Genomic DNA, 25,457 nt, shown 5'->3' with positions numbered 1-25,457 from the left:
ACCTACCACCGGTTTATGGAGTCGGGTTTGATTTAGAGTTGACAATCGGGTCACTCAGAATGCCGGGCCTGTGATGAATTCGGGTCGGTTCAGTTCATGTCAAGTCATCTTCGAGTCGGGTCACCAAAGGTGGCAAGTCGGGTCAGTATCGGTCGGGTTATCAGCATATATTTATCTTTCGTATTTAGTATTAAATGGTAATTTTATGTTTAAACAATGGGTAGATGTATTAATTGTAGTTTTAAATGAAAATAGTTAAGATGAATGTCAATTTGACGGGTCGGGTCGGAAAAATAAGGCTGCTATCGTTTATCGGGTCGGTTCGGTTGGTTCAGGTCGGTTTCGGTTCGCCCAGTTTTCGGGTCGGGTTTAGGGCGGGGCGAGTAGGGTCATCGGTTCGGGCCAGCTTTTATTAGCTCTAGTTTGATTGGATGTGATGTACATACAATCGAGAAGTTTTTTGTGCATCCAAGTATCCAACCCATCTAAGGTTTAGTCAGATGGTGGACAGTCGAAGGGAATACTAGTTTTTTTATCGGAATTAGACGAGGTAAACTGACTTGATTTGAATAACTGAATTGGAATTGATTTGATAGTTGATACACATTTTAATTATACATTTGAAATTAACTTGAGTTTGAAATAATCTGTGTCAGAAATAATTTGAAATCCGAAATAATATTCAAAAATGGCAGACAAAAATAACATTGTTTCCCAAGTCTACATGGAATTCGACTCATGTACGTACAAAATGGAGGATGTTTTCAAGATTCATGACTCATTGTTCATGGAGTCATGGGTTAGACTTAGAAAGCAAGTTCGACAAAAGAATTCATTAAAGTTGCGCACAACAAATACGACTGCTGTAATTACGTCATAGAAAAAAATGCAACAGAAAAATCAGCGTTTTGTTTGACACAAATTACTCCATATTAGTTGTACACTTGTTCATGATCAGAAAAGAGCATGCCAAAAGTGGTACGAGTAAGAATTTGTCATTAAGGAAGCGGAAATCTTCAAGTTGAATTACCAATGAGGATCATCTGTTCCATTTTTATGTCTCATCTCTTGTCCCATGCTCTCTCTTTTTGGCACATAGACATAAAAGCCACATATATGATATATTTATTATTTCCTATGTTGATGTGCCGAGCAAAAAGTAGCATGGGACAGGAGATGGGACACCATATGGGACAGAGGATCCTCACTTGGTGAATTACTAATGGAATACAATAAAGTAAAAATCGAAAATTTTAACTAGTTCACAGAGGTGACCGGGGGCTATCAGTCCCCTAGCCAAACTGCATAGAATGCGATTTAGGAAAGGTGTGAATCTTCCTTCTCACTATTTTGGTTTGAGAGCAAATTACAATACGAGGCAATATATATTCTTTGACGCAATCACTTGAAAAGTGCTCGTAAACAATAGGGATTCAAGTATTCTCTTCTTTCTCATATGCAGTTGTGCAGGTTAAAAGCTTAGTACCACGAATTAACCGAATTATAACAAATGTACTACTATTCTGTTCTTACTTCTTACATATACTAAAAGTCGAAGCTATCAATAAGTATAGTTAGTTGTATTCGGGTGACGAGTTGACTCTAAGAAGGCTATCTGGGTTCACATAACATTTGATTTAGGACGATCACTTAGAAAAGCATGTCTCAAAAGTCTGTTTGTCTTCTACTTTGAGTGTCATGTTCAGTCCATCGCCGGGTTTCTTCCCATAACTGAGTTTCTAATCCCAACTTCCTGAGCTCCAGTAGGCCTCGCTCAACTGCACATCAGTGACAAATTCACGCACAAAATTGGTTTGCATATTAATTAAAGGAAAATTCCGGAAGGAGAAGCATAAAGTAACTCCAAGAATGATCGGATATGTTATTCGGGTTCAAGCACAGGTACAAATCAAAGAGTTTAGGCTTGTTGATAGTTCAAATGTTGAGACACCACAATTCTGTCCCAACAATGCTGTGGTGCGAAAGCATTGGAGGGAGTGGGGTCAGCCAGTCAAGGGTGAACCAGATTAGATACTGTGGTAGTTCATGCCCTAAATGATGAGTGTATTCACCCTCGGTCTAAATGAGGATAATAGTACGGGGGCACGTTTTCAAAACAAAATGTTTAGCTAAAAGAATGAAACTTTTAGAATTATTTAAGCAAAATAGAGAGATAACTGAAGCATGATGCTTAAAATCTTCGGAAAAAAAAAATCATATTATATGCTTCGTATAATAGTCTTTTCCTCTATGTTGCCCCCCTTTTCTCACCGCTTGGAAAAGTGGCTGAGCCCCACAAGTAACAAAGATGACAATTGATAAGCAATATTAAGGGACAATTGGGATTGGGTTGAGTAGGAAAAGACGTGTAAGAGGGCAATAAAAAGATACCATCAACAGCATCATGAGAGGTAGTTGCTCGTGCACTATGACTGATCCAAAAGCACAGGCGCTCTTCTGCAATGTCTAGTTCAACACCATGGTTTCTAGCTCGTCTCCAGAAATAAATAAGCCAAGCCTGACAGCATACAAACAAGAAATGATCAGATCACTCATTTCTTGACAGTTTTTCAGATAACACGGCATTTACAGGTTAAAAATCTCAGATTCGTAGATAAATCAGAGATTTATTGGGAATCAACCTTTGAAAAGAAGGGTGACACCTATTACACATTCAGTGATCGGAAGATGTTACATCTTTCCTAAACAAGCATCACCCAAAAGTCAAAGCAGCACATGAAGTGACTCACTCTATAAATCAGGAGCCAATAGACCTTGTATATTTGAATTTTTTTTTTTTTTTTTTTTTTGAAGAAAACTGTATATTTGATATCTGAGCGTACTAACTGAAAACGTCAGATGTCTAATAATAGAAATACATCTACCAAGAGAAGGCTAACCATCCACAAAAAAAAAAAAAAAAAAAAAAAAAAAAAAATACTTTGCGATTAGTTATCGAAATTTGATGTTTAAAACGTTTTAAGAACAATTAGAAACATTGGCAAAACAAAAGAAAAAAAGAACTGTTTATATGATTATATCCTTGTTAATGCCTTTCATCAACGAGCTGTTATGTACTCCGTAGTATATACTAACCTAATAACAGTATTATCAAAGATTCAAGACCATGCCTTTTGCTGACACCTGACAGTGGCGGAAGTGACCGCGGTATTGTAAACTTCTACAATAATTTTTTCCAGATTTGATAATAAGCTATAAACAAAGTAGCAAGGGGACATGACAGAGTCAAAAGCCAAACAATTGGAACAAAATGCAAAACAGCCTGGAAAAAGGCAGCCTGTGAAATTTGTGGTAAAAGAATTGTCCTACCTGCTTAAACTGTACATCTTCAGCCTCCTCTTGGCTCAGTTCTGAAAATGCAAAATTTTGTTACTTAATGAAGTTGGATATGAAGACTAAAGAAGCAACTTCACAATTTCTACCATGCCTCACAGTAGCCTGTTCTGTCAATGAGGCTAACACGGACGCATTTAAACTACAGAATTGGTTGTCAGTTAAAAACTCATGATAACACTTTGTAACAATCATGCCGTGTATGGAATGCAATCCGCAAGTCTACAGCTACTGGCCTACTGCCTCTGGGACTTACATGTTTCTCATCTGGGCTATAAATTTTCATGGCTAAAGGGAAACTGCTGAGAAAGACCTAGCTAGCGTACTTTATAAACAGTGACTTGCAATCACAGAATATGAGAAAGAAGTGACTAGGGATTCTAGGAGGGAATAGATCTTACCAAAAGACTCTACATATTTTTGACTAGGAGATCGCAAGTCCTCTGCAAAAGGTTCGAAAAGTAATTAATGAAAAAGATCAGAAATATGAGACAACGAAACATCCTGCAAGGGACACATGAGAAATTCATATATATCAAATAGCATTCAATCTATTGAGAAATCCACTTGTATTTGTAAGGGTGGGGGTGTATGTATTCCTATCAGTCATGTAAAATTGTAAATTTCATATAAGAATACACCATAAGAAGTTAGTCAGCAGTGAGTCAGAAGTAGGTCATGAAGTTTGATTTTAATGTTATCTTTAGACTACATAGATAACATTTGAATCAAAAGAATTGAAAGCAAATTATCAGCATAAAAGAAAAATCAATCATTTTATTTATCCCAGAGTCTCTGCTTGCAGCACATGTCCAAATACATCTGCAGTTCAGTCATATAAGCAGCATCTGGTATCAGCAAGTCGTGACACTTTGGTTCACATTGAAAAACTACTGTTATACATCTTAACATCATGCCTAGGGTGATGCAATTTAAATAGGAAGAGTATTGCCTTTAATCTAGGCCAACTTTGAGCAAAAGGAGACAGCTCCTTATTATCTACTATAGTACACAGCACATATATTAAAAATCGGAAAACAGACCACCCAAATTTTTTGTTGAAATTTATATATCCTAGATGTGCACGAACATTCATTGTTACATGGAGAAATAAATTGTCTGTGTATGGGTGTGTTTCATGCATTTGCTAATGGTGGCAACTAGAACAAAGCATAGTTCCAATTAAATTTAGATAGGCTAGAATGTTTGCTAATTGTTAACGAAGCCTAATTAACTCTGTTCACAAACATGCTAAAAGTATGAAAGGACATGAGCACCGAATTATGAGAACCTGTCATAGAAGGTTTCAGCGCACTTCTCCGTCTTTGTTGAGCCATGGCAAGCCTAACAGCATCTTCCACCTTCAAGAGAGCAATTTATAATTTTGATGTTAAAACTACTACTAATATTTAGGAAAATAGTAGAATTATGCACTTTTAGTAGCATTTCCCCTTTAGAGTTTAGATACAAAGAGCGATCTATCCTTGCGTCTTTGAGAGGCTTCAGGAACTCTTATTCTAGACAGTCTAATAATCTCAAAATCAGAATAACAGATGACAGCTTAATTTAAGGGTAGTCAACTGTTGAAATCATACTCAAGGTATGGCATCATTTCAAATATAGAAAGACTTACTAGCTTCCCAGGACACTCATCCCGCCATTCTGCGGTAAAGTTCACAAAATGTATTACTACCATGTCCCTTAACTATTTACCTTCCATAACCTGAGTCAGAGTTAAAATTATACAGCTGTATAAATTGTAGCTACACAAACATAAACCATTGTCATATAATCAGAGAAATGTTCCCAAAAGTTCTGTGATAAAAATCATTTCACTTATTCAAATGTTTCCTACGCCAACACAGGGCATATTTATCAGAAAAAGAATAAATGGAAGTACAGGAAGGTCTGCGAAGTTTCAGACCTTTACTCAGAAAGAACATTAGTATTCAGGGCATTAATCAGAAATCCTGTTTCCAGTGACAGATAATAAAAGAGGTGAAAGATAAAAAAAATAAAAAGTCTTCAGGAATCAGGATGATACTGTTTCTGTTTTTTGAAAGATCAAGAATGAGACTGTCTACTCTCTTGTAATTGGTAGGAGCAGAGGACCAGAAATTCATAAGACATAATGGGCAAAAATGATTTATGTCAATGACGGTAACGAGGTCTGACAATTAAATCTTTTACCGGTCAAATGTAATTACAAATATATCACAATCTCGCTAATAGCCTGTTCTATTTGTTTCTACTTTGCTCTTCGAAGTTCTAATTTTCCTCAAACTTCTAACTTTTCATAATTTCTATGGGTTTGTGCAGTTGTTGTTCCTTCAATTTTCCAATATTTTAAGGTGATAAAACTTCCCCAAATTTTTTTTACCCTAATATGAAACCATATAGGGTTAAAAAAATAAACTCCTACAATCATCAACCCCCACCCCTGGAAAATGCAGCAAACTAAGACCAGTCACAGACAATGGAATATCACCAATTCACTATTTCGTTGAGTCTTTCAAAAGGTCCTATTTGCAATGTCCGATATTGCCAAGTTCCGCTCTACATCAATACCTAAATGTCATTAGATAAAATTATGGTCTAGCATACATAATGTTGCATAAATATTCTCACTCCGAAATAGTTGGTTGACAATAATAAGTGGATGGATAAGTCGAGTTTTCGCCAGAAAAGACCTTGATCATTGGTGTTGCACTTTCCGATCAGGAATTACTCTTAAAAAGGATGGTGAATCTAGGTTGCAGCTCTACAACCCAAAAACAATGAAATTATACATGCATAAAGAGAGAACGCATAGTGAGAAAGAATACAGAAGGAAAAGAACATGGCAGCAACCTTAAGCACTGCAAGTTCCCTTAAACCTTTCTCTACTATAAGCATGCTCTCTGCACTGCCCTCTCCTGAAAAGTCACTGGCATCACGGGCCTTTTCCATATTGTCTACATCATCATTCACTGCATATAAGAGACGGTGGATCACCATGAATGAATTATGGAAACTACTGAAAAAAACAGAGATACAGAAAAAGTGTATTTGTAGAGATCTGCTGACAATTGCTATTATTTTCTAGCAACAAACAACAACATAGTTTGAATCCCAAAATGATAAAGGCTTATTTTCTTGCAATCAACTAAAAGATAACACGAAAGATATAGATAGAGTAAGAGACAAAACTCAAAAGATAAATGTAAGATATTGATGAGAAAGTTCGAGCATGACAAAAATATTCTGCACTTAATACAAGCACAAATAGGCATTATACTTGTAAAATCGATTTTGAGTTACAAGCTGCTGTTATGGAGTTAGGTAGGTAAAAATCTCTCACTAAGATTATGGGAACGAACTCCTAACTCGGTTCCCCGCAATATTGTTAATTCCACCATTCCGATTTTTACTAAATATCCATGTTTGTGTCTTTTGGGTCCATTACACACTCATTGCCAAACTTCCAACAAGAGCTAGTGAACCCCAGCAAGTCCATTCATGTGTCTTTTGACCACCTGGCCCGACAATCTGAATTCATGGGTGTTTACTACTTCATTATGGAAAACAAAGTCAAGGGGTGAGGAAATGTTGGTGTTGTCTAGGATTGTTTCACTGTCATCATCTTAATATTTCTCATAAATTTAGTTCTCTTTCTTCAATTGGACAAAGAGTAATACTGCTTCTCATAACTCATACTTCATATAACACACAATGTCGTTAACATGTTAACTAAACCTGATTTGTTCACTTATTAAAAGGCTTCCACTTAAATCTACAGTTAGCTCCAGGAATATAAAAAAGTACAAGAGGTTACAAAAACGAAAAATGACAGCCAATGTATGAAGGACCTGTACAGTACTCCAATGCAAGGCCAAAAGAGCACAATCAAAAGGACAACAGCAAATTAAGGTTGAAGCCTCCAATCAGAAAAAATTACTCGAAGTTATCACATTTGCAGTATGCACCTGAATGTTTGTCTTCCTTTGCTTTCTGCCCCGCCTCGATAACAATTTCAACAGGAAGTGGAGCAAAAGATGACCAGTATTCATGCTTAGCTCCAGCAATATCCGGATATATACCTATACAATAAGACACAAAATAATCGGAAATATAACCTAAATTCATTTTCACACTTAAATATTAGGAGCATCCATGAGAGAAATAATCTCAGTAGCTTAGTACAGTAGACAATCAGTTTCCGGTGGTTTGAAGGGCATATTTCACAAAGATTATACAAAGTTCATATTATACGAAAATTTTAACATGGTCTATTAAGAACAATGAATACAATTGTACGTAGGATTAAAAGTTAAATGAAGCCCTTAATTCAATACACAACATCGCCTACTGTCTCCTAGAAAACTAGGAAGTTAAGCCTGATGTCAACATAATCTATTACATGGTACACCCAAAGGCCAAAACAATAACATTACCATATTGAACACATAACCCCCAGTATCGAGCTAGCCAGCACCTCTTAAGTACCACCTCCTCCTGTTAAAACACTGCAAACCATGTTTAAAGATAATTGAAACATATAAAGCAAAAGGAAAGAGGGTTAAGCTGAAATCAAACCATTTCTTCTTGAGTCAGGATTAATCTCTGAACCATTGAACGGAGAGATCTTAATTCAGACTCAGTCTCCTGAAGTTGGTCCAACGCAGAAGTTGCCTCATCCCTAGCAGCCTACTCCCAAGTAAATGTGTATTCATTATGAATTAAAAAATAAAGCAGTGTACAAGAAAGTGAAACTGTAATACCTCAGCTTCCATTCTGAGTGTTGCAATCTCACCCATTGTGCCGCCATGTGTTTGTGAAGCAACCCTTAACGCAGCCTGCAGAGATAAAAGTGGTGGATGATGAAAAATATCAGGTAAGCTAGGGCAAGATCTTGATATGATATAAATACTGGAACGACGCCGTACCCAGTTGAAGTATCAAGGTTTCGAAGTTCACCGCAACCTCATTTTGAGGCCGTATTGGCCAGATTTATAGCGCAATGACGGAATCAAGCCGGGACGATCGATTTCGGATCAAATCTAAGACTGAAATTAAATACCGTGGAACACTTCTAAGGTTGCTTTAGTAGGGATCAATGAAAGTAGAAATATTCTTAGATCATAATCAAGCCTGCCTATCTCATGTGGTCTGTGAAATGCAAGCTTCATCCCTCCTTTACCCTTAGAATAATATAATAGATCAACAAACTTGCTCACTAGTTACCGCAACCTTAAACCACAGATTCACTAGCATTACAAAGCATTCTTCCCATATTTCATAGTTGTGCTTATTAGTCCTATGCATCAACAGATAGCATATATCCTATGAAGTAGTTCATAGCCTTTTGTCACAGAAACATAAAAAATAAAAACTATCTGCCTCAAAAAGTAGTGCATAATGACGATTATCAAAAATTTACGAGGACACGCAAGATTTTTTGAGTTCGGCTGGCTGAACCTCGCTTTTGTCTATTTAAGGAGAAGTAGCATATTGGTAAGGGTCGGCTACTCCATACCCATATGCTTGGGTGTTGTGTATAACACCAGTAAGACCCTGAAGACAAAGCGTTGGAAGTATCAGAGTCCAGCAGTGAAATCGCCCAAGAATAGTCCAGCACTCCAGAATAGTAATAATATAGTATAGTTAGGGTTTCATTCACACATTTCTTACTCCTATAAACATGTAGACAAATTCGCAAATAAAATAATCTAGCCGAACAATTTGTGCATTGTGCACATAGATTGGTAGGGAAATTTTGATGTTACATGGAACTCTAATGATAGTGGAGTGCTTGAACTCTTGAAGTAATAACATACCTCTCTTTGCTGCAACACTGCCTCTTTCCTGGTAAGAGAACATATACATATCACTTACTTAAGCAAAATAAAAGAACTAGGTGGAAGGAATAACCCAAAATGGTGCTTACCTGTTTAAAAGTCGAGCTTCCATTGACACGCCTTCTCCAAGATTAGCAACCTGAAAGTAAAGTATCCAAAGCCAAATAAATGAATTTGAGATTCGCTGTTTCTAATTGACACATGTTCAAAAGAGCAGCTAAATGACCTGATGTCCTGATATAACAGAAAGTGCAAGTACAGAACAGTAATATGAGAACTCCAATTTAGCACTCTCTGATCAAAGAATAAGAGTCATTGGCTTCATTATATATTTATTATTAAATGTGGAACTATTTATTATGCTCTTATGCTATGTTACTCCGACTCTTCTAATTCCCACGCATACCCGTGTCTGACACTCGACATCTGGACATAGGTATGACACTTGGACACCTCATTGTTAAACCAAAATATGCATGTTTTTCATAAAAATAACCGGATACGACACTTGGACACGTATCCGTGTCGGAAACTTGTAAACGAATCTGAGTAACATAGCTCTTATGTAGTTGAAAATAATTATATCTAATCAATTATCACAATATACTCAGTCTACAACATATATGCTTAAGCATTTAATGTTCATAATTAAGAGCAATCTACACAATTCATACACACCCAAAGCGAATATATTCATCAACGATAGCTTACCTGTCTTTCAAGCTGCTTGGCTCTTGCTTCAGTCTCTTGAAGACGTTCCTCTGCAAGCCGAAGCTGAAGGGACATGTATCAAATATTGCAAAAAAAAAAAAAAAAAAAAAAAAAAGAAAAAAAAAAGAAGAAGAGTCCCCATGTCTGAAGATCACTTCAGCATAAAACCCACATGAAGTTGCTTATAAAAATATAAGTATATATTTTGTGCTTGCTTTACAAAATAAATAAAAATGTAAAGTACATCTAACATGCTAGTCTTAAGGTGTTGACAAATTCTTCAGTCTAATGAGAGAGTTAAAGTGTGCTTCAAGATTGATCGCCAGAGAAAAACACACCGAGGTGTTCTCCTTCATAGGTCCCATACTCCCGTTTTTAGCATGATGAATGCTGACTCAAATTAAGGCGAAAACTAAAACATCTCTACGATGAAAGCCCAAAACGTGAAACGAACATCATATCTTGATATCTAGCGTCAAATTCCAAAAATGACAAAAAAGAAAAATCAGATAATTATTTTCACGCACCTTATCAAGAAGATCATCATTTTCCTCTTGTAGCATGTCAACCTGCAAAAAAAAAGGTTTTCAAAAGCGGTTAATATAATAGTAGTACTCTGGAGTACACAGAATTTGACTGGGAAATCAAACTGTAACACATCTCCGTGCAGATAAAATATTCAGTTTTTGTAGACCTAACAGGTGATAATTCTGAAATACAGAGAAAATGGAGGCATAATATTATCAATTATCGATTGTTTCTGCTAGCTTGATATAAATGTCATGCGAAAGACTTATATATAAGATCATTACCACCTAAAACAGATAAAAATTATACCTCATCTTGTAAGGCTGTAGAAGAAACTTGACTGGTAGGTTCTTTAGACTCTCTTATTCTCATACTCCCCATATCCAGTGACATCCTGTTACACAAAAGGGTTACAGCACTTAAGGTACAAATGTGACAAAAGATCAGCATTATTATTTCTAAAAGATAGTCAACTAAATTCGGTAGGAAAGAAATATACATCTCAAAGCGAGGTTTGCGCTATTTCCATGTCCAATGGATTCATTCTTGCTATTCTTTGGCTTCGTGAAATAATGGAACAAAGCAAAATAGGTCTCTAAATTGTGAAGTAGCCATCAGTGATCAGTCAGTCAATACAATTTGCGAGGCAATTTTCACTGGGGGTCATGATAAAACAAACAGTCTCTCAGTGTGTTAACACAGGCGTAAGACTGTGTGCATCTGAACCCCGGCCTCAGCATGGACGGGGAGCCTTTGAAGGCAGGGGTACTATTATTGTCGTTGCTGTTGAAGATAAGTCTGCTATACCTCTTACAGCTTCGTGCACCGGCTGCTGGACTTGAGGGAATCTGTTGCTTTAGAGATATGGTAACTGCAGGGGGTACAATTGGAAGTGTTTTCATCCCTGCAGGTCCTGAAGGACGACCGACTGCTGTAGAACGAGCTGATGGAGGCTGTTCAGCAGAAATGGAGGGCATTGGAGATCGACCACTTAGATTCACCTCAGAAGAAGTCACGGACATAGGAGATCTTCCAGCTGTTGCAGAACGAGCTGATGGCGGCTGCTCGTTAGGAGCCATGGACACATTTAACCGCAATGCTGCATTAGATCGAGCTGAAGATGGTCCTTCAGTTCTAACTGACAAAGATGGACGGGAAGTCAATGAACTACGAGTCTCCACAATTTCTGACACTTCCGAGGAATCAGTAGATTCTGTCTGTTCCTTGGTCTTGATTGGTGATGGAGATAATCGAGTTGATGAAGTAGGTCTAGATGACTGTTGTTTGTTGGTCATGCCAGAGAAAGATGGCCGAGAACTCATTGGAGTACGCAATGATACAGGTTGATCACTGGCAGCTGGACGGATTACCTAAACGGAGCACCACAAGAATTCCAAGGGAGTTCATTTGGTTGTCATTCACAGCATTCAATTCAAATCATACAACCCACTTTCCCTACCAAACACAATTCCACAGTTGCAAAACCCATATTTACCGGACAAATTCTCAAATGAAACAGTCTCACATAGTATTTTTCATTTGATCACTTTGTTACCTACTATCGATAGATACGGAGTAATATTTTATCAAACCCTTATAAAGTACTCCTACAGTCCTACTCACTCCCAGTCACTATAATGTTCCCTCTTTATCGAAACGGATTATTCAACTAAGGTTCTCTTTTCTATTTTTAGAAACTTTTACTCTTATTTTATTCATTCCTCTCTCCTATCAACAAACCCTACACAATTCTTTTACTCCTATTTTAATACTTTCCTTTATGTTTTGGCCCCACAATTCTTTATTTAACTACTAATAATTCATCCCTCTCTCCTATCACCAACCCCACACAACTCTTTTACTCCTATTTTAATACTTTTCCTTAAGTATTGTGCCCATATCAAATGGGAACAATATAGTGACTGGGAGGGAGTACTATATATCTCACAAACTCTACATATGAGACCGACAAACCGTCATACAATAAACCAAATCCATCTTGCAATATCAGCTGCAACCTTTATGACTGAAGGTCTGAAGCATGAACAAAAACTTGGGGCTGGGCTATCATAAATCACGATTAGCAAACATCAAGTTACACCATGCATTTCCTTAGACACATGTACAATAAAATAAAGTAGTGATGCTCAAGAAGTTTCACCTTACTGGGAGATCTCGATCTCGGCCTAGCAGACCTTCCAGCAGCCAAACCAAGAGAACCCGTAGGATTATAATCAACTAAAAGGTCATCCTCATCTTCATCATCACTATCCCCTCCTTGAGCCATAACTTGTGCAAGCCTCTGAACAGCGGCCTTAGCCGCGACATTCTGCTGCTTCTTAAACGCCCCCACACCGGAAGACGACCTCGCGTGTCGGTGCAATGGAGACATTGAGACAGGGGACCCAATTGGGCTGTCCCTGTCTCTGTCCCTCTCCATGCTTTTCTGCCTATCAACCCTTGGCCTTAACCGATCCATACCTGCGAAAAACACATAAATTCATCAATGCCCACAAAATATAACACGATCATTCGTTCATTCAGCATTACATGCACGCATTTTCATGCATGCGGTTTCATTCAGGCATTTCAACAAACATGTGGTGTGCATTACCTAAAACAAGATCAAATTCAACGACATAAGGGTTGATTCAACGTGGGATCTTGTGTGTGTATATGAATTTAGCGAGAAATTTGCGAAAAATGTGAGTGTTTGTTTGTATGCGTGGCTTTTGTAATTGTGATCCTCCTCCATTGTCGTCCATGTATATAATACTTGCTTGCATGCGGTCTCGCGGTTTTTTCTTGGACGGACCTAACCGTCACTTTGTTCTTTTCGAGCACTTAACCGTTTTCTCATGAAAAACTGCTCATTTTGTGATTTTTTCGCAATTATGTCTTACTTAAGACCATCTTAAGTTAAAAACTCTCATAATAACTAGTTTTAAACCCGTGCAAAAAATGCACGGGTCGTAATAACAGACACTATTATTAAAACTATGAGCATATAGATAAGCGTGATTAAGTCACGCAAGCGTCATTTTACATTTTTTTAGCGCGATTAGGCATATAAATGAGCGTGATTACATAATTAAACACCTCCAAACATCGATACTATTAAAAAAAATGATCAATTGCTCAAATAGTTACAATATAAAGAGTAGGTCTCCTGAGAGACGGTCTCTTAATAAGCTTTATTGAGAGACCATTGTACATTTTTAAGAAAATGTGGTACTAAAGGCAATAAAATAGGTACAAATCATGATTAATGATAAAATGGGTACATTTATTATGTAAATAGGTACGGAATTACTATGTCACAATCAACAATAAAAAGGGTACGAAATACAAATAAAAGGGTACGAAAGATTGGTCTCTCAATAACTTAGTGAGAGACCGTCTCTCCTAAGTTTTAGTGCAATATAAATATAGTAACGTTTTATCACATACATCTAACAACCGATAAATATAACAATGTAGTATAGACAAAAAATCGGTTTTCTTACTATTTTTTTATACGGAGTGTTAAACTACATAACTATAAAAATTAAGAATAACTATATTTTTATGACCTTTGTAAAACTGCAATAATATGACTTGTTTACCTGAAACCCTTATAAACCCTAAGTTTGCTCAATTCATATTTACCCAAACGTGTATAAACCTGTATTTTACAAACCTGAAATAAGCCCGAACCATAAATGACACACGTATTTTACAAATCAGAAATTGACCCCTCCTATATTTTATCCAAACCTGGAATGATCGAATCCATATTCGTTGCTTGATCGATTTAGCGGATCTAGATAAGCCTAATCTAGGTTATTATATGAGCCTATCTAATCCAATATACCCAAAATATAAACCAAATGCTTGACCCCCCACAGTATTTGCAAAGTCTAGTAAATACGAAGTAAGTATAAATAACTTTTTATTTAAGCCCATTAGCTCATTAATCCATTTAGCTACCTGTAAAAGTGATCTACACAATACAAAGTAAACCTAGTATTTTTTTGTGTAAGCCCTAGTTCATTCATCCCCTAAACAACCCATTCTTCATTTTTTGTGCGCCGCAAGCAACATAGTACATTAGTACGTAGTATTTGTTTCCAAAATTCTCTTTTCAAGTCATTTGTTCAGCTAATTGGTAAAAAACTCCAAATTCATTTATGCAAATACCAAATTCTCTTTTCAAGTCTTTTGTCTCTAATGTCTCAATTTATATGTATCATATAATTTAAGTATTTGATCCAATCTATAGGTTTGTTAATGTTTGGTTGTCTATCATATATGCCCTATAATATAAAGTTTTACTTATGCAACTCTTACAGAGTAATTTTTTTTTTTTTTTGTGGATATCAAGTTTTTGCTTCTTATGGAGGAAAATTTAAACTCCATGCATGTTAGGATTCATATTTGATAACATTGAATACCAACATGCATGTAAAATATAAATTTTATTATTCCGTTTTTTAGTTTTGATTTTACTTTTTTATTATTATTTATAATTATGGTCATATTATTTGTTTTTTCTATAAATATTTTTTACATAAATGATTTTTTAGTGCTGGTATCAGACCTTTTAAGAGGTAAATGTTTATAATTTTCATATTTACTCTATTATTATTATTATTGAATAAAGTGAAAAATGATATTGATTTGCTTAAATAAATTGTTCTGGCAAGTTGTCCATCTTAAATTCTTAGGAAATGAAATGAAATCACAATTAAAGTTAAGGTAATAATGGTAGGGACCACCTTTAGAATAATATTTTTATTCCTAGAATAGGGGAGCCGGAAGTCGGGAAAAAACCCAACTTTTATACTATGTAGATTTTTTTTATTTTCACCACTATTTAAAACGATTATGTGAACCGTCTTAAATTAAAACGGACAAATAAGAATTGTTATTTTTTTGAAAATAATGCTTATAATAAGAGAAAATAAAGCTAAGATCGCGTGATCTTTTTACATCGACTAATATGAAGTGTGAAATTAAAAATGATGGACTTTACCATAACCATGTGGTTGAGACTTGAGAGAGTGGTATGAACTCGATACCACCTGCTATCTAGTGCCACTAGTGGCATCCTATCATTAATCTGCTAATGTCACATACTTCCTCCATTCAACTCCACTCTACCACTTTATTTTATCACGTTTGCCAACGCGTATTTTACGTGTTAAATATCGTTAGCTACGTATTTGCAAACATTATTAAAGTTAAATATTTTTAATGTACCCGTAAAGACGAATCAAACAAGATTCCACATGAATATATTTTTATTTATGTATTAAGAGAAAATTGAAATTGAATGTTTATTTGTGAATAGTGTAGAAAATTGAAAGTGGTAGAGTGGAGTTGAACGGAGGAAGTATGATAGTGTAGTTGGCACGTCATTGGGAATTTGTGTTTTAACAATGACAAATCAGTTCGTTTTTTAGAACTATATTTGATATGGACTTAAAATAATACTTTTTTCTTATCTACATAGTATAAAAGTCAGGTTTTTTCTTGGCTTTTGATTGGCTGATTATCTTCAGCATATGGCCCCCCACGTTCATTCTTCAATTTAATTGTTCTCTCTCCTATGCTTTGTCTCTCTTATGATTTCTCTATTAATTTCCTTGAAGTTTTGAAAACAATCTTACTATTTAACAGCAGATTCAAAAAACAACTAAATCATTTTAATAAATGTGTTTTTGTAAAATGCATGTGACCAGAATGGATATATAAGCTAAGAGCAAGTTCAATGGTAAGTTAGTACCTACTAGCTTACCTTTGCCAAATGAAATTTTAAGTTACAAAATTTTTGACCTAACAATGCATTCCAATAGAGCTGGCAAGTCTGAACCGACCCGAATGACCCGACCTGAACCCGAGCAAACCCGACCCGACCCGAGAATATTGCAACCCGAAACCGAAACCGACCCAACCCGATGATGAGCCGTAACCCGACATGACTCGATGACCAGTGACCCGAAACCAACCCGACCCGATTATCAGTGACCCGAACCCAACCCAGACCCGACCTGATACTGACCCGATTAAATTGATGAACCGACAATTATTAAGCTTAATATTGATCAAAATGAAAGTGATTTTGTAATTAGATTGTTATGTTTGACTTAATAATGAAGTAATTAAACTAAATAATGCTTAAAAATTAAATTTAATGGTCAAAAATTGAAATAATGTGATAAAGTAACCGGACCCGATAATGACCCGACCCAAACCTGGCTCGACCCGATACATCATTTGACCCGAAATGACCCGACCCGATAATGACCCGACCCAAATCCAACCCGATCCGATTCATCATTTGACCCGAAATGACCCGACCCGATAATGACCTGAACCGACCCGATGCGACCCGAAAGGGGTGGCTGACCCGATATGACCCAAATCCGATATGACCCGACCCGGCTTGACCCGACCCGACTGACCCGATTGCCACCTCTACATTCCAATGGTTTGCCTTAATTTTTCACTAGCCAAATTTCACCCACATTTTAAGATACTAACTTTTTATTAGTTGTTTCCTTGTGGTAGGTCCATTTAAGCAAATTCAAGCAATTAGCTTAATTAAGCTAGTAGCTTAAACAAAGCTAATCTATATGGACATTTCCAATGGCTTGGCTACTAGCTTGCAATTTTTTAAAATTGCAAGTAAGTCCCTAAGCCAAACCATTGGACTTGCTCTAATAAATCAAAAATAAAATATAAATATTAACATAGATAAAAAAAAGTCGATTTAAACATTAAGAAATTAAAAATCTCAAAAGAAACAGATTTAAGATAAATAAATTAATCAAATAAATGTTAAATAAAAAAAAATCAAAACTGAAAACATGCATTTTACCAAAAAAAAAAAAGAGAGAAAGTATGGAGTAATATTTTTAAAAAAAATTAAGTTAAAATCATGTAAAAAAAATCATCCCAATAACAATAGAAATTTACTTTCTATATAAAATCATCTATATATTTGTTAAAAGATATCAACAATATTAAATCAAATTTTTCAACTTTCTAATTAATTAAATTTAAATTATCTTCTCAAAAAGTAAAGAAATTAACACCAATACCAATTCGTCTTGCTTCAGACCGCAAGTTCCGTCTGAAACAATAAGACCTCTCATAAGTGTGAAGCACATGGGTGGTGGGACACCCCCATGTGCTTTCTCACTCACTCCCTAAATGGGTTTTTTGTGAAAGGAAACGGTATCCGTCTTATTATTTCAGACGGATCTTGCGGTCTAAAATAAGAATTTGTGTTTTTTTTAAGAGAAAGGAGTAGGAATAAAGGGGCGATTACAGAGAAAATTAATGGAGGAAAAGTGAAAGAGAAGGAAATGGTGTGTGAGAGTCAAAGAGAGGAGAAGTAGAGATAGAGGCAACAATTTGCATCCTAGAAAAATCAGTGTTTTATTTTGATGCGAACAAAGTGCCATTTAGGGTTGATAAGGATAAAGATCAATCCATCATATTGAGTATTGACCAAGATTTCGGGACGTAATGGATATGCAATATTAGCCCATCTTCAATGGTATATACAAGTTGACCCATTAAACTATGTAGAGAGATTTATGCTTATTTTTTTCACAAATTCTTGTTTGTGACGGCACATATCCGTCACTCTTGAGTGACGGATACCATTTTACCTCACAAAATACCCACTTTTTCTCTCTCTGCAACACTATTCATGTGGTCCCCTTTCTCCACTAACCCATTTTGTTACCATTTTATCTCACAAAATATCCGCCACAAATGGTAACCCATCACAAGGAAGATCAATTGTATTTTTTTATCCAATAAGTCTCCTGAAAAACTCTCTCTCACAACATTAATAAGAGTTGACCAATTAAAAAGGGTATTGCTTTTTCATGTACATGTTTTACCTAATTATGCAACTATGAATGGGGTCATGTGTATTGTATGGTCCAAATTAATTCCTTTATTTCTTAGAGTATGTCAAAAAAAAGGGAAACAATAAATGAAATTGGAGGGTGTACAAATTAAATAAAAATAATAGCTAACTCTTATGACGAAAAGGGTAGAGTTACACCAGGTGTATGAGGGCTCTCATACACCACCAATTAAAATGCGCCATTTGTCAAAGTTGAAGAATCTAATTTTTATCCTTAATTCCCTTGATTCCTTCATTAATTAGCCTTAATAATTGTTCTCGATATTGACAGTCTACCCTATTAATTAAAATTACTTTTCTCCTAATTTTTTATATTTTAACTCTATTTTATAATTAATACATGTATTTATGTATAAATTTGTTTTCGTATATTTATACTGAGAGGCGTATACATTTCTTTTTTGGTATATTTGTACTTTAGCTTATACGATATTAATTAGCTCTTTATGTATTTTTCTTTGTACTTTTTTTTTGTGTTGTAGTATTAGTCAATATTAATTAGCCCGTTATGTATTTTTCTTTGTAATATTTTTTGTTGTATTATTATTTACGGTGATTATTTTATCTTTGTAATTTCTTTGACATAATTCTTTTTTTTATCACTTTTTATTGACTTAAAAAATAATTATTTGAGATTTTCACTGTTAAATTTTTATAGATATGATATAATTTCAAATAAATTACGTGTAATTTCAAGCAAATAAAGCGTAATTTGGATCAGATATTTTGTAACTCCCAATTCACGGAGCAGTACTAAAAATTTCAAAAACTCAATAGTCTACGAAAATATTTCCATTGCGTGGGGCTCGAAAAAATAATAAACTTAGGCTTTTGTTTCGCCTTAATCGGAGTCTGAATGACGATTTACGGAGTCTTTTACGAACCCGCTTATATTTTATGCGGGTCAAAAATTTCGTTTTTTAAATCCTATATTTTGATATTTGAAATATAAATGGTAGCATTAATTTAATAAATTATCTGATAAGAAGAAGAAAGTAATTAATTAGATAAATGGGAAATTGAAATTATGAGAGACAAAGCATTAATTACATGTTGGTGAGTGTTTTTTTTGTTTTAATTTCAACCGTTCATCATGTAAGATCTAATGGTAGAGATGAGAATTTAGGGACTCAACCAAATTTGGTTTATTTTTTACATGTTATTTGTATCGTCCTTTTTAATATTAATGAAAAATTATTTTCTTCTCATCTTACCTTTTTTTAAAAATTCTCTTTATAAATTAAAATCAATAAATAAAAAACAAAAAGAGTGACCCTTATCATTCTCAAATAAAATAGAATTAAAAAAAAAGGTAACTCTTATCATTCTTCATAAAATTAAATTATATAAACGTTTGAGTTCCCTATGCAGCTTAATTTATTTTACATTATTCGAGAAGGTAAATAGATAAAAAGTATTGATGACTAATATAATTATTAAAAATAATAGAAATGACATTTTCTTTATTTATATACACGTTCTTATATTATTGAAAGTAAATAATTTACGTAACTTCGTAGAATAAAGTAACATATTATTGTCAAAGCATATTTTTATCCAAACGCAAACTATATTAGTTAAATTAGATGGTAAAATATAAGTTTTATTTTGTTAACAAATGGAAAATTACATTTAATAAATAAATAATTACTTTGTTAAGAAATTATTCAAAAAAATTACTTTTGTCACTTTTCGAAAATCTATTAGTAAATATGAAAAATTACGGTTAGATTAGATAGTAAAATATAAGTTTTAATTTGTTAAGAAATTAATAATTACATTTAATTAATTTATTTTGTTTATCAAATGAAAATATTAAAACATAAATTATATGTTTGAAAACGTAAAACAAATGTACTACATAGCTCGTTGCGTTGATCGTATGTTCATCCAAGTTTTAGCCCATCTTCGATTAATTAAAATATAATTTTAGGGTTTGTAGGGTTTTTTAGGGTTTTTTAGGGGTTTAGGTTTATTTGGGGTTTAGGGTTTAGGGTTTTTTAGGGGTTTAGGGTTTGTAGGGTTTATTTGTGGTTTTAGGGTTTAGGGTTTCTTAGGGGTTTAGGGTTTGTAGGTTTTATTTGGGGTTTTAGGGTTTATGGTTTAGGGTTAATTGTCCTGATGAACATGGTACAACTAATTATAGCAATGTTTGATCAATATGATTTTATATACGAGTTTATATAATATCGGAACGTAAGGCTCAAAGACATAAAGTTAAGATTTTATTGATTGTACGTTGCTATAAATAGTTAATTGTCCCTATCAACAATGTACGAGTAATCATACCAATGTATGATCAATACGGGTTTATATGTTATCGGAACGTAAGACATAAATTTAAGACCTAAGGTTAAGATGTTATTCCACTTATGGTTTAAGATGTTATCGATCGTATGTTGATATAATTAGTTAATTGTCCCGATCAACAGTGTGCGACTAATCATAGAAACGTTTGATCAATATATGATCGGAACGTAAGACTTACGTTTAAAATGTCATGCACGTCACTTATGTTTTTAGATGTTATCGATCGTACATTGCTATTGACTAATCGTTGCAATGTACGATCAATAGGATTGTACGATTATTTTTATATTCAACGGTTGAAAATGTTGCATTTGGCGGGAAAACATCAATTGAGGATTAAAGCAACATAAAAAGTGGATGATAATTAAGAGTGAATCGTGGTCGTTCAGTTGTAAATAGATTATTAGATAATATTTAACATTAAATCGTGGTCGTTCATCCTATGACTGACCAATCACAAAGAAAGCCACGGATTAGTGAATATTACAACCTTTATAAGCATTTTTCGTTGTGTATCATATCAACTAAAACATAATCACATTCTCTCTCTAACTTCTCTCAGTAATACTTTCTTCATCTCTATTTTATTCAACTTATCTCTCTCTATTACTTCTTTTCTAGTTTATTATTTAATTTCTCTTGTTAAGTATTATATCCTTTAATCTTCTTCCTTCTCCTATTTTTCCTTATTTCCCAGATTTTTTGTTTAATACTTTGCTTACTTTTTCTTCAAACAACCCCCTTCATAGTCATGTCTTCTTCTTCAAATACTTCCAAAAACTACCCAATAATGGGAATGGAGTTTCTCAATCAACCTTGCTATCGTTGTGGACGGAATGCAGTAATAAAAATTTCCGGATCCGCAAACAACCCACGAAAAGCTTACTTTAAATGTCAAGAATGTAATATATTTGTTAGTTGGTTGACGGAGAATCATATTATTCATACTCGAAAGCTAGAATTGAAGAATTATTATGAAGAGGGAGATGGGTCAAGTGGTGTTGAAGGGGAAAATGAAGACATTCTTAAGTTGAAGAAAGAAATTGTTGGATTAGCAAATGTTGTCAAGTTTTATGTTAAGTTGGTTGGTTTTATGTTAATAACATTTGTAGTAGTTTTCATCTAAAAGTTGTAATTTCTGGGTATTGTGAAATGAATTGAGATCTGCAAAAAAAAAAAAAAAAAAAAAACTGATTTGAACAAGTTGTGATTGTGACATGAAATGCGATTTGCATAAATTACCATTACATGTTCTTGAACCAAAATGCAAGTATACTTTTGTTTTTTAAATTTATCTTAATATTATTTCATTAATTGTTGAATACAATAATTAAAAAATAACTTCCTAAATAAAAACATACTCCGTATTATGTTAATTAATATTTATTAAAATACAATTCATTGTATTGGAAGATTAAAGGACACATTGTCATTTCCTAAACATATTAATTAAAAAATAACTTCCTAAACAAAAATATATTAATTTAAATTTATTAACTAAAAAAGAACTTTTGGCATAGGAAATGACACATGTGTAATCTTTTTTTCCTTAATATTGTAATTTTTAATTTAGTTTTAGTTTTTATTAATTTAGTTTTCCTTAATATTGTAATCTTTTTTTTTTTTTTTGCAAGAAGGGTATTCTCATATATTTCCAAAATATTGTAATCTTTATTTTCCTTAATATTGTAATCTTTAATTTTCCCTAATATTGTTATTTTCCTTAATATTGTAATCTTAGAAAATTCTGTCTTTTAGTATTCCTAGGCGTCTTGTTTAATTTAATAGTTTAATTGAATTTATTCACGAACCACCAAATTCATTTAATTTAATTAAATTTATTCATGTCATGGTTCACCAAAGGTCACCATCCTTATTATAAATACGGGTGAGTTAAAAGAAGAATCTTTTCTACCTAACATTTTCTTACTCATCCTTATTACTCATTCACTTTATCTCAAAACAAATAGAAGGTTGTAAATAGGAAGTATGAATTTTTTTGTATATCACTTGACTTCTTTAAACAAATAATTTATGATCAATCAGAAACAATGACTATTTTTCTTAATTCATTTTCACAGTATTGAGTCTATGTTTTCAAGTATTAGAATAGCATTCGGTTAACTTGTGCAAATTTATGCCAAAAAAAAAAAAAAGAAAAACCCACAAGAGGATTCGAACACGAGACACTTAGTAAGGAAAACATCAACTAAACCACTACACCACTAACTTATCTTGTCATATGTCCAGTCTTATATATATATATGGCCCTTTTCATTTCCCGTCATGGATATTAGCAAATATAAATTAAACAAATAAAATATTAATCAATTTAATTAAAATTTTAAACTAGAGTGTATAACACAAAACCTTAAGCAAAAAAAGAAAAAATTACAACGAAATTTAGATATAATATAAAATAAAAAAAATTTAACAAAAAAAATTAAATTTTGAACAAAATTTAAATATAAGACAAAAGAAAAGTTATTATATGAAAAAATATTAACCGAAAAAAAAAATATTAAAAAAAATTAACGCAAATAATGTATTTCCATAAATACATAAACATACATATAAGGAATAATCATACCGTATAAAGAAATTAATACAGTACGTATAATAAATCGTAGCGTATACAGGAGTGTGTACGTATATTAAAGGTATACATAAATATACGAAATATTAAAGGTATACATAAATAGTGAAAATAATAAAAGGTATTAGTAATAAATAAGAGTTCAATAAAAAATTAGGAGAGAAGTTTTTTTAATTAATAAAATATATGTGATTACCGAGATACAATTAATATGGGAGTAATTAATGAAGGAATCAAGCTAATTAATGGATAAATTTAGATTCTTCAAAATGGACAAGTGGAGCATTTTTATTGGTGGTGTATGAGGGCCTCATACACCTGGTGTAACTCTACCATCTTCCCTCTTATGAAAGAGTTCCCTCACTAACATTAATGAGACACGTCTTTTTTAAGAATTTGTGTTTTTTTTACTGACATGCCCATATGTAAGCTTTTTTTTTTTTTTTTCAAAAATTTTATATTATAACTTTTCATTTTAGTGTCATTATTATCAATAAAAATAATTAGCAAATTTAATTTCAATATATTTCATATCTATGAATTATATTAAGTATGAGTATCATATACGAAATACAACTCTTCTTTGTAAATAGTTTAGCTACCACAATTTTCATCCCAGCTATATATTCCTTTAATTCAAAGGTAGTATTTCTTCATCATTTTTTAAAATGATCCCAAATGGCAATGGGGAAATAAAATTAGGATAAAGGGAGTATCAGGTTACTATCATAATACAAATCATAGAAAGATGAAAGTGTTTCGAGAGTGTATGTTTATAAATCAATGCGTTATATCCCGTTTTAATTATTTTGAATAATATGCTAAGTCAATTTGTGAAATTATATGATCAAATTGTTGATTTGTGGTCAAGATATTAAAATTATTTTACTTTTAAATGGTTAACATTATACTCCGTACTTTATAAAATCTTAATTGCATAAACTTTATGAGCCCCGTGCATTGTTGAATGGGCATAAAACTAGTTTATAAGTATTCAAAAGAAATATAATGTATATTGTTTTTTTATATTAATAAATATGATTACTGGTTCCATTGTTATCGGTCATTTCTGTAAGGATTTATCGAAAACCATGTGCTCTAATGCACATATAAAATATACTCGTACAATATTACTTTTACATGTATGAGACGAGAACATTATAAAGAACTATGGCTAAAATTATTATAATGGTATTAAAAGATAATTAAGTATATTAACGCTTGTTTTCTTTTCACTTTTCAGATCATTTGACGAGATTATTAAGTGATGTTATAAGTTGGTGAAAAGTAATATTGTACGACAGTCGTGGAATATTTTTCATCCGAAACTAAAAAATTCACCTACAAGAGGCAGTATATTAGGGGCGTTTGGTTGGGTATATTGGTATGGAATGAAATGAATTTGATCAATTCCATTGTTTGGTTGGGGTGATTTGGAACGGAGTTAGATACCCAATGAATTCTAACTCCACCTCAACTCTTGGAATCACATACCCACCCTCCTCCTTGGATTCAAATTTCATTCTCCCCTTCTATAACTTGTGGAGAACCAAACAAAATTAGGTAAGTATGGATTTAAAACCTCATACCACCATACTATCAAACACCAAATTACCCAGCTTTCTCCCCACCAAACAATATAGGCTCTGGTGTTTCAACCCCGATAACATCGACAATGGCATTTGCATAGGCTCTGTTGTTTCACACAAATTTTCATTGAAGACGGCGATATCCGTCACAAGCTTGTGACGAATACCGTTTTCTCTCACAAAATGTCCATTGAGAGGTGAGTGGGAAGCACATAGGGGGTGCCCCACCTTGTCCCCTCTCCCTTTTTGTGAGAGCTCGCAAGCTTGTGACGGGATTAGCCCGATCTACATTTCTTTTTCCCCCAATTCAATAACCCTAAATCCCCAAATTCATATTGTAAATCTCCATATTTCTGGGTAGCATCCCATTTTTCTGGGTAGTTGCCAAATTATTTTCCAATTCGTCTACAAGCACAAATACTTCTAAAATACCACGAGTTCAAAACTGGGCAAGACGGTATTTTACCACTGAGGGCGAGACTTAAAGCTACTGCCTGAGGCCTATGCATGGAAATCTCGCATCCAGATTTGTTCACCAATTTATCTTCAAATACGTACTTTCGCAAATCAAAGGCATGATGTGACTATGAAAACAACAAACACCA

The 25,457-nt window shown here is 33.7% G+C and overlaps 1 protein-coding gene across 2 annotated transcripts; it reads right to left on the bottom strand.

Moving 5' to 3' along the window:
• Positions 1-1,426: 1,426 nt before the first annotated feature.
• LOC141647283 (uncharacterized) lies at positions 1,427-25,457 on the bottom strand. Of its 2 annotated transcripts, none has more exons than XM_074455411.1 (18): positions 25,319-25,457; positions 12,592-12,911; positions 11,238-11,800; positions 10,740-10,824; positions 10,430-10,471; positions 9,903-9,965; positions 9,281-9,330; positions 9,171-9,198; positions 8,115-8,189; positions 7,930-8,040; positions 7,788-7,848; positions 7,320-7,433; positions 6,205-6,323; positions 4,646-4,715; positions 3,756-3,797; positions 3,331-3,371; positions 2,392-2,518; positions 1,427-1,778 (listed from the first exon to the last, which is right to left on the bottom strand). In XM_074455411.1, the coding sequence occupies exons 1-18, from the start codon at positions 25,359-25,361 to the stop codon at positions 1,666-1,668; spliced, it is 2,067 nt and encodes a 688-aa protein (XP_074311512.1). In that variant the 5' UTR covers positions 25,362-25,457; the 3' UTR covers positions 1,427-1,665. The 2 variants fall into 2 exon arrangements, with proteins under 2 accessions (XP_074311512.1, XP_074311513.1); XM_074455412.1 differs by lacking the exon at positions 25,319-25,457 and adding an exon at positions 13,045-13,276.

This window comes from Silene latifolia, chromosome 3 (assembly GCF_048544455.1).
Source record: "Silene latifolia isolate original U9 population chromosome 3, ASM4854445v1, whole genome shotgun sequence".
NCBI classification, from domain to species: Eukaryota; Viridiplantae; Streptophyta; class Magnoliopsida; order Caryophyllales; family Caryophyllaceae; genus Silene; species Silene latifolia.
Note: the sequence above shows the minus strand (reverse complement) of the source record. Positions and strands in the feature narration are given on the sequence as shown.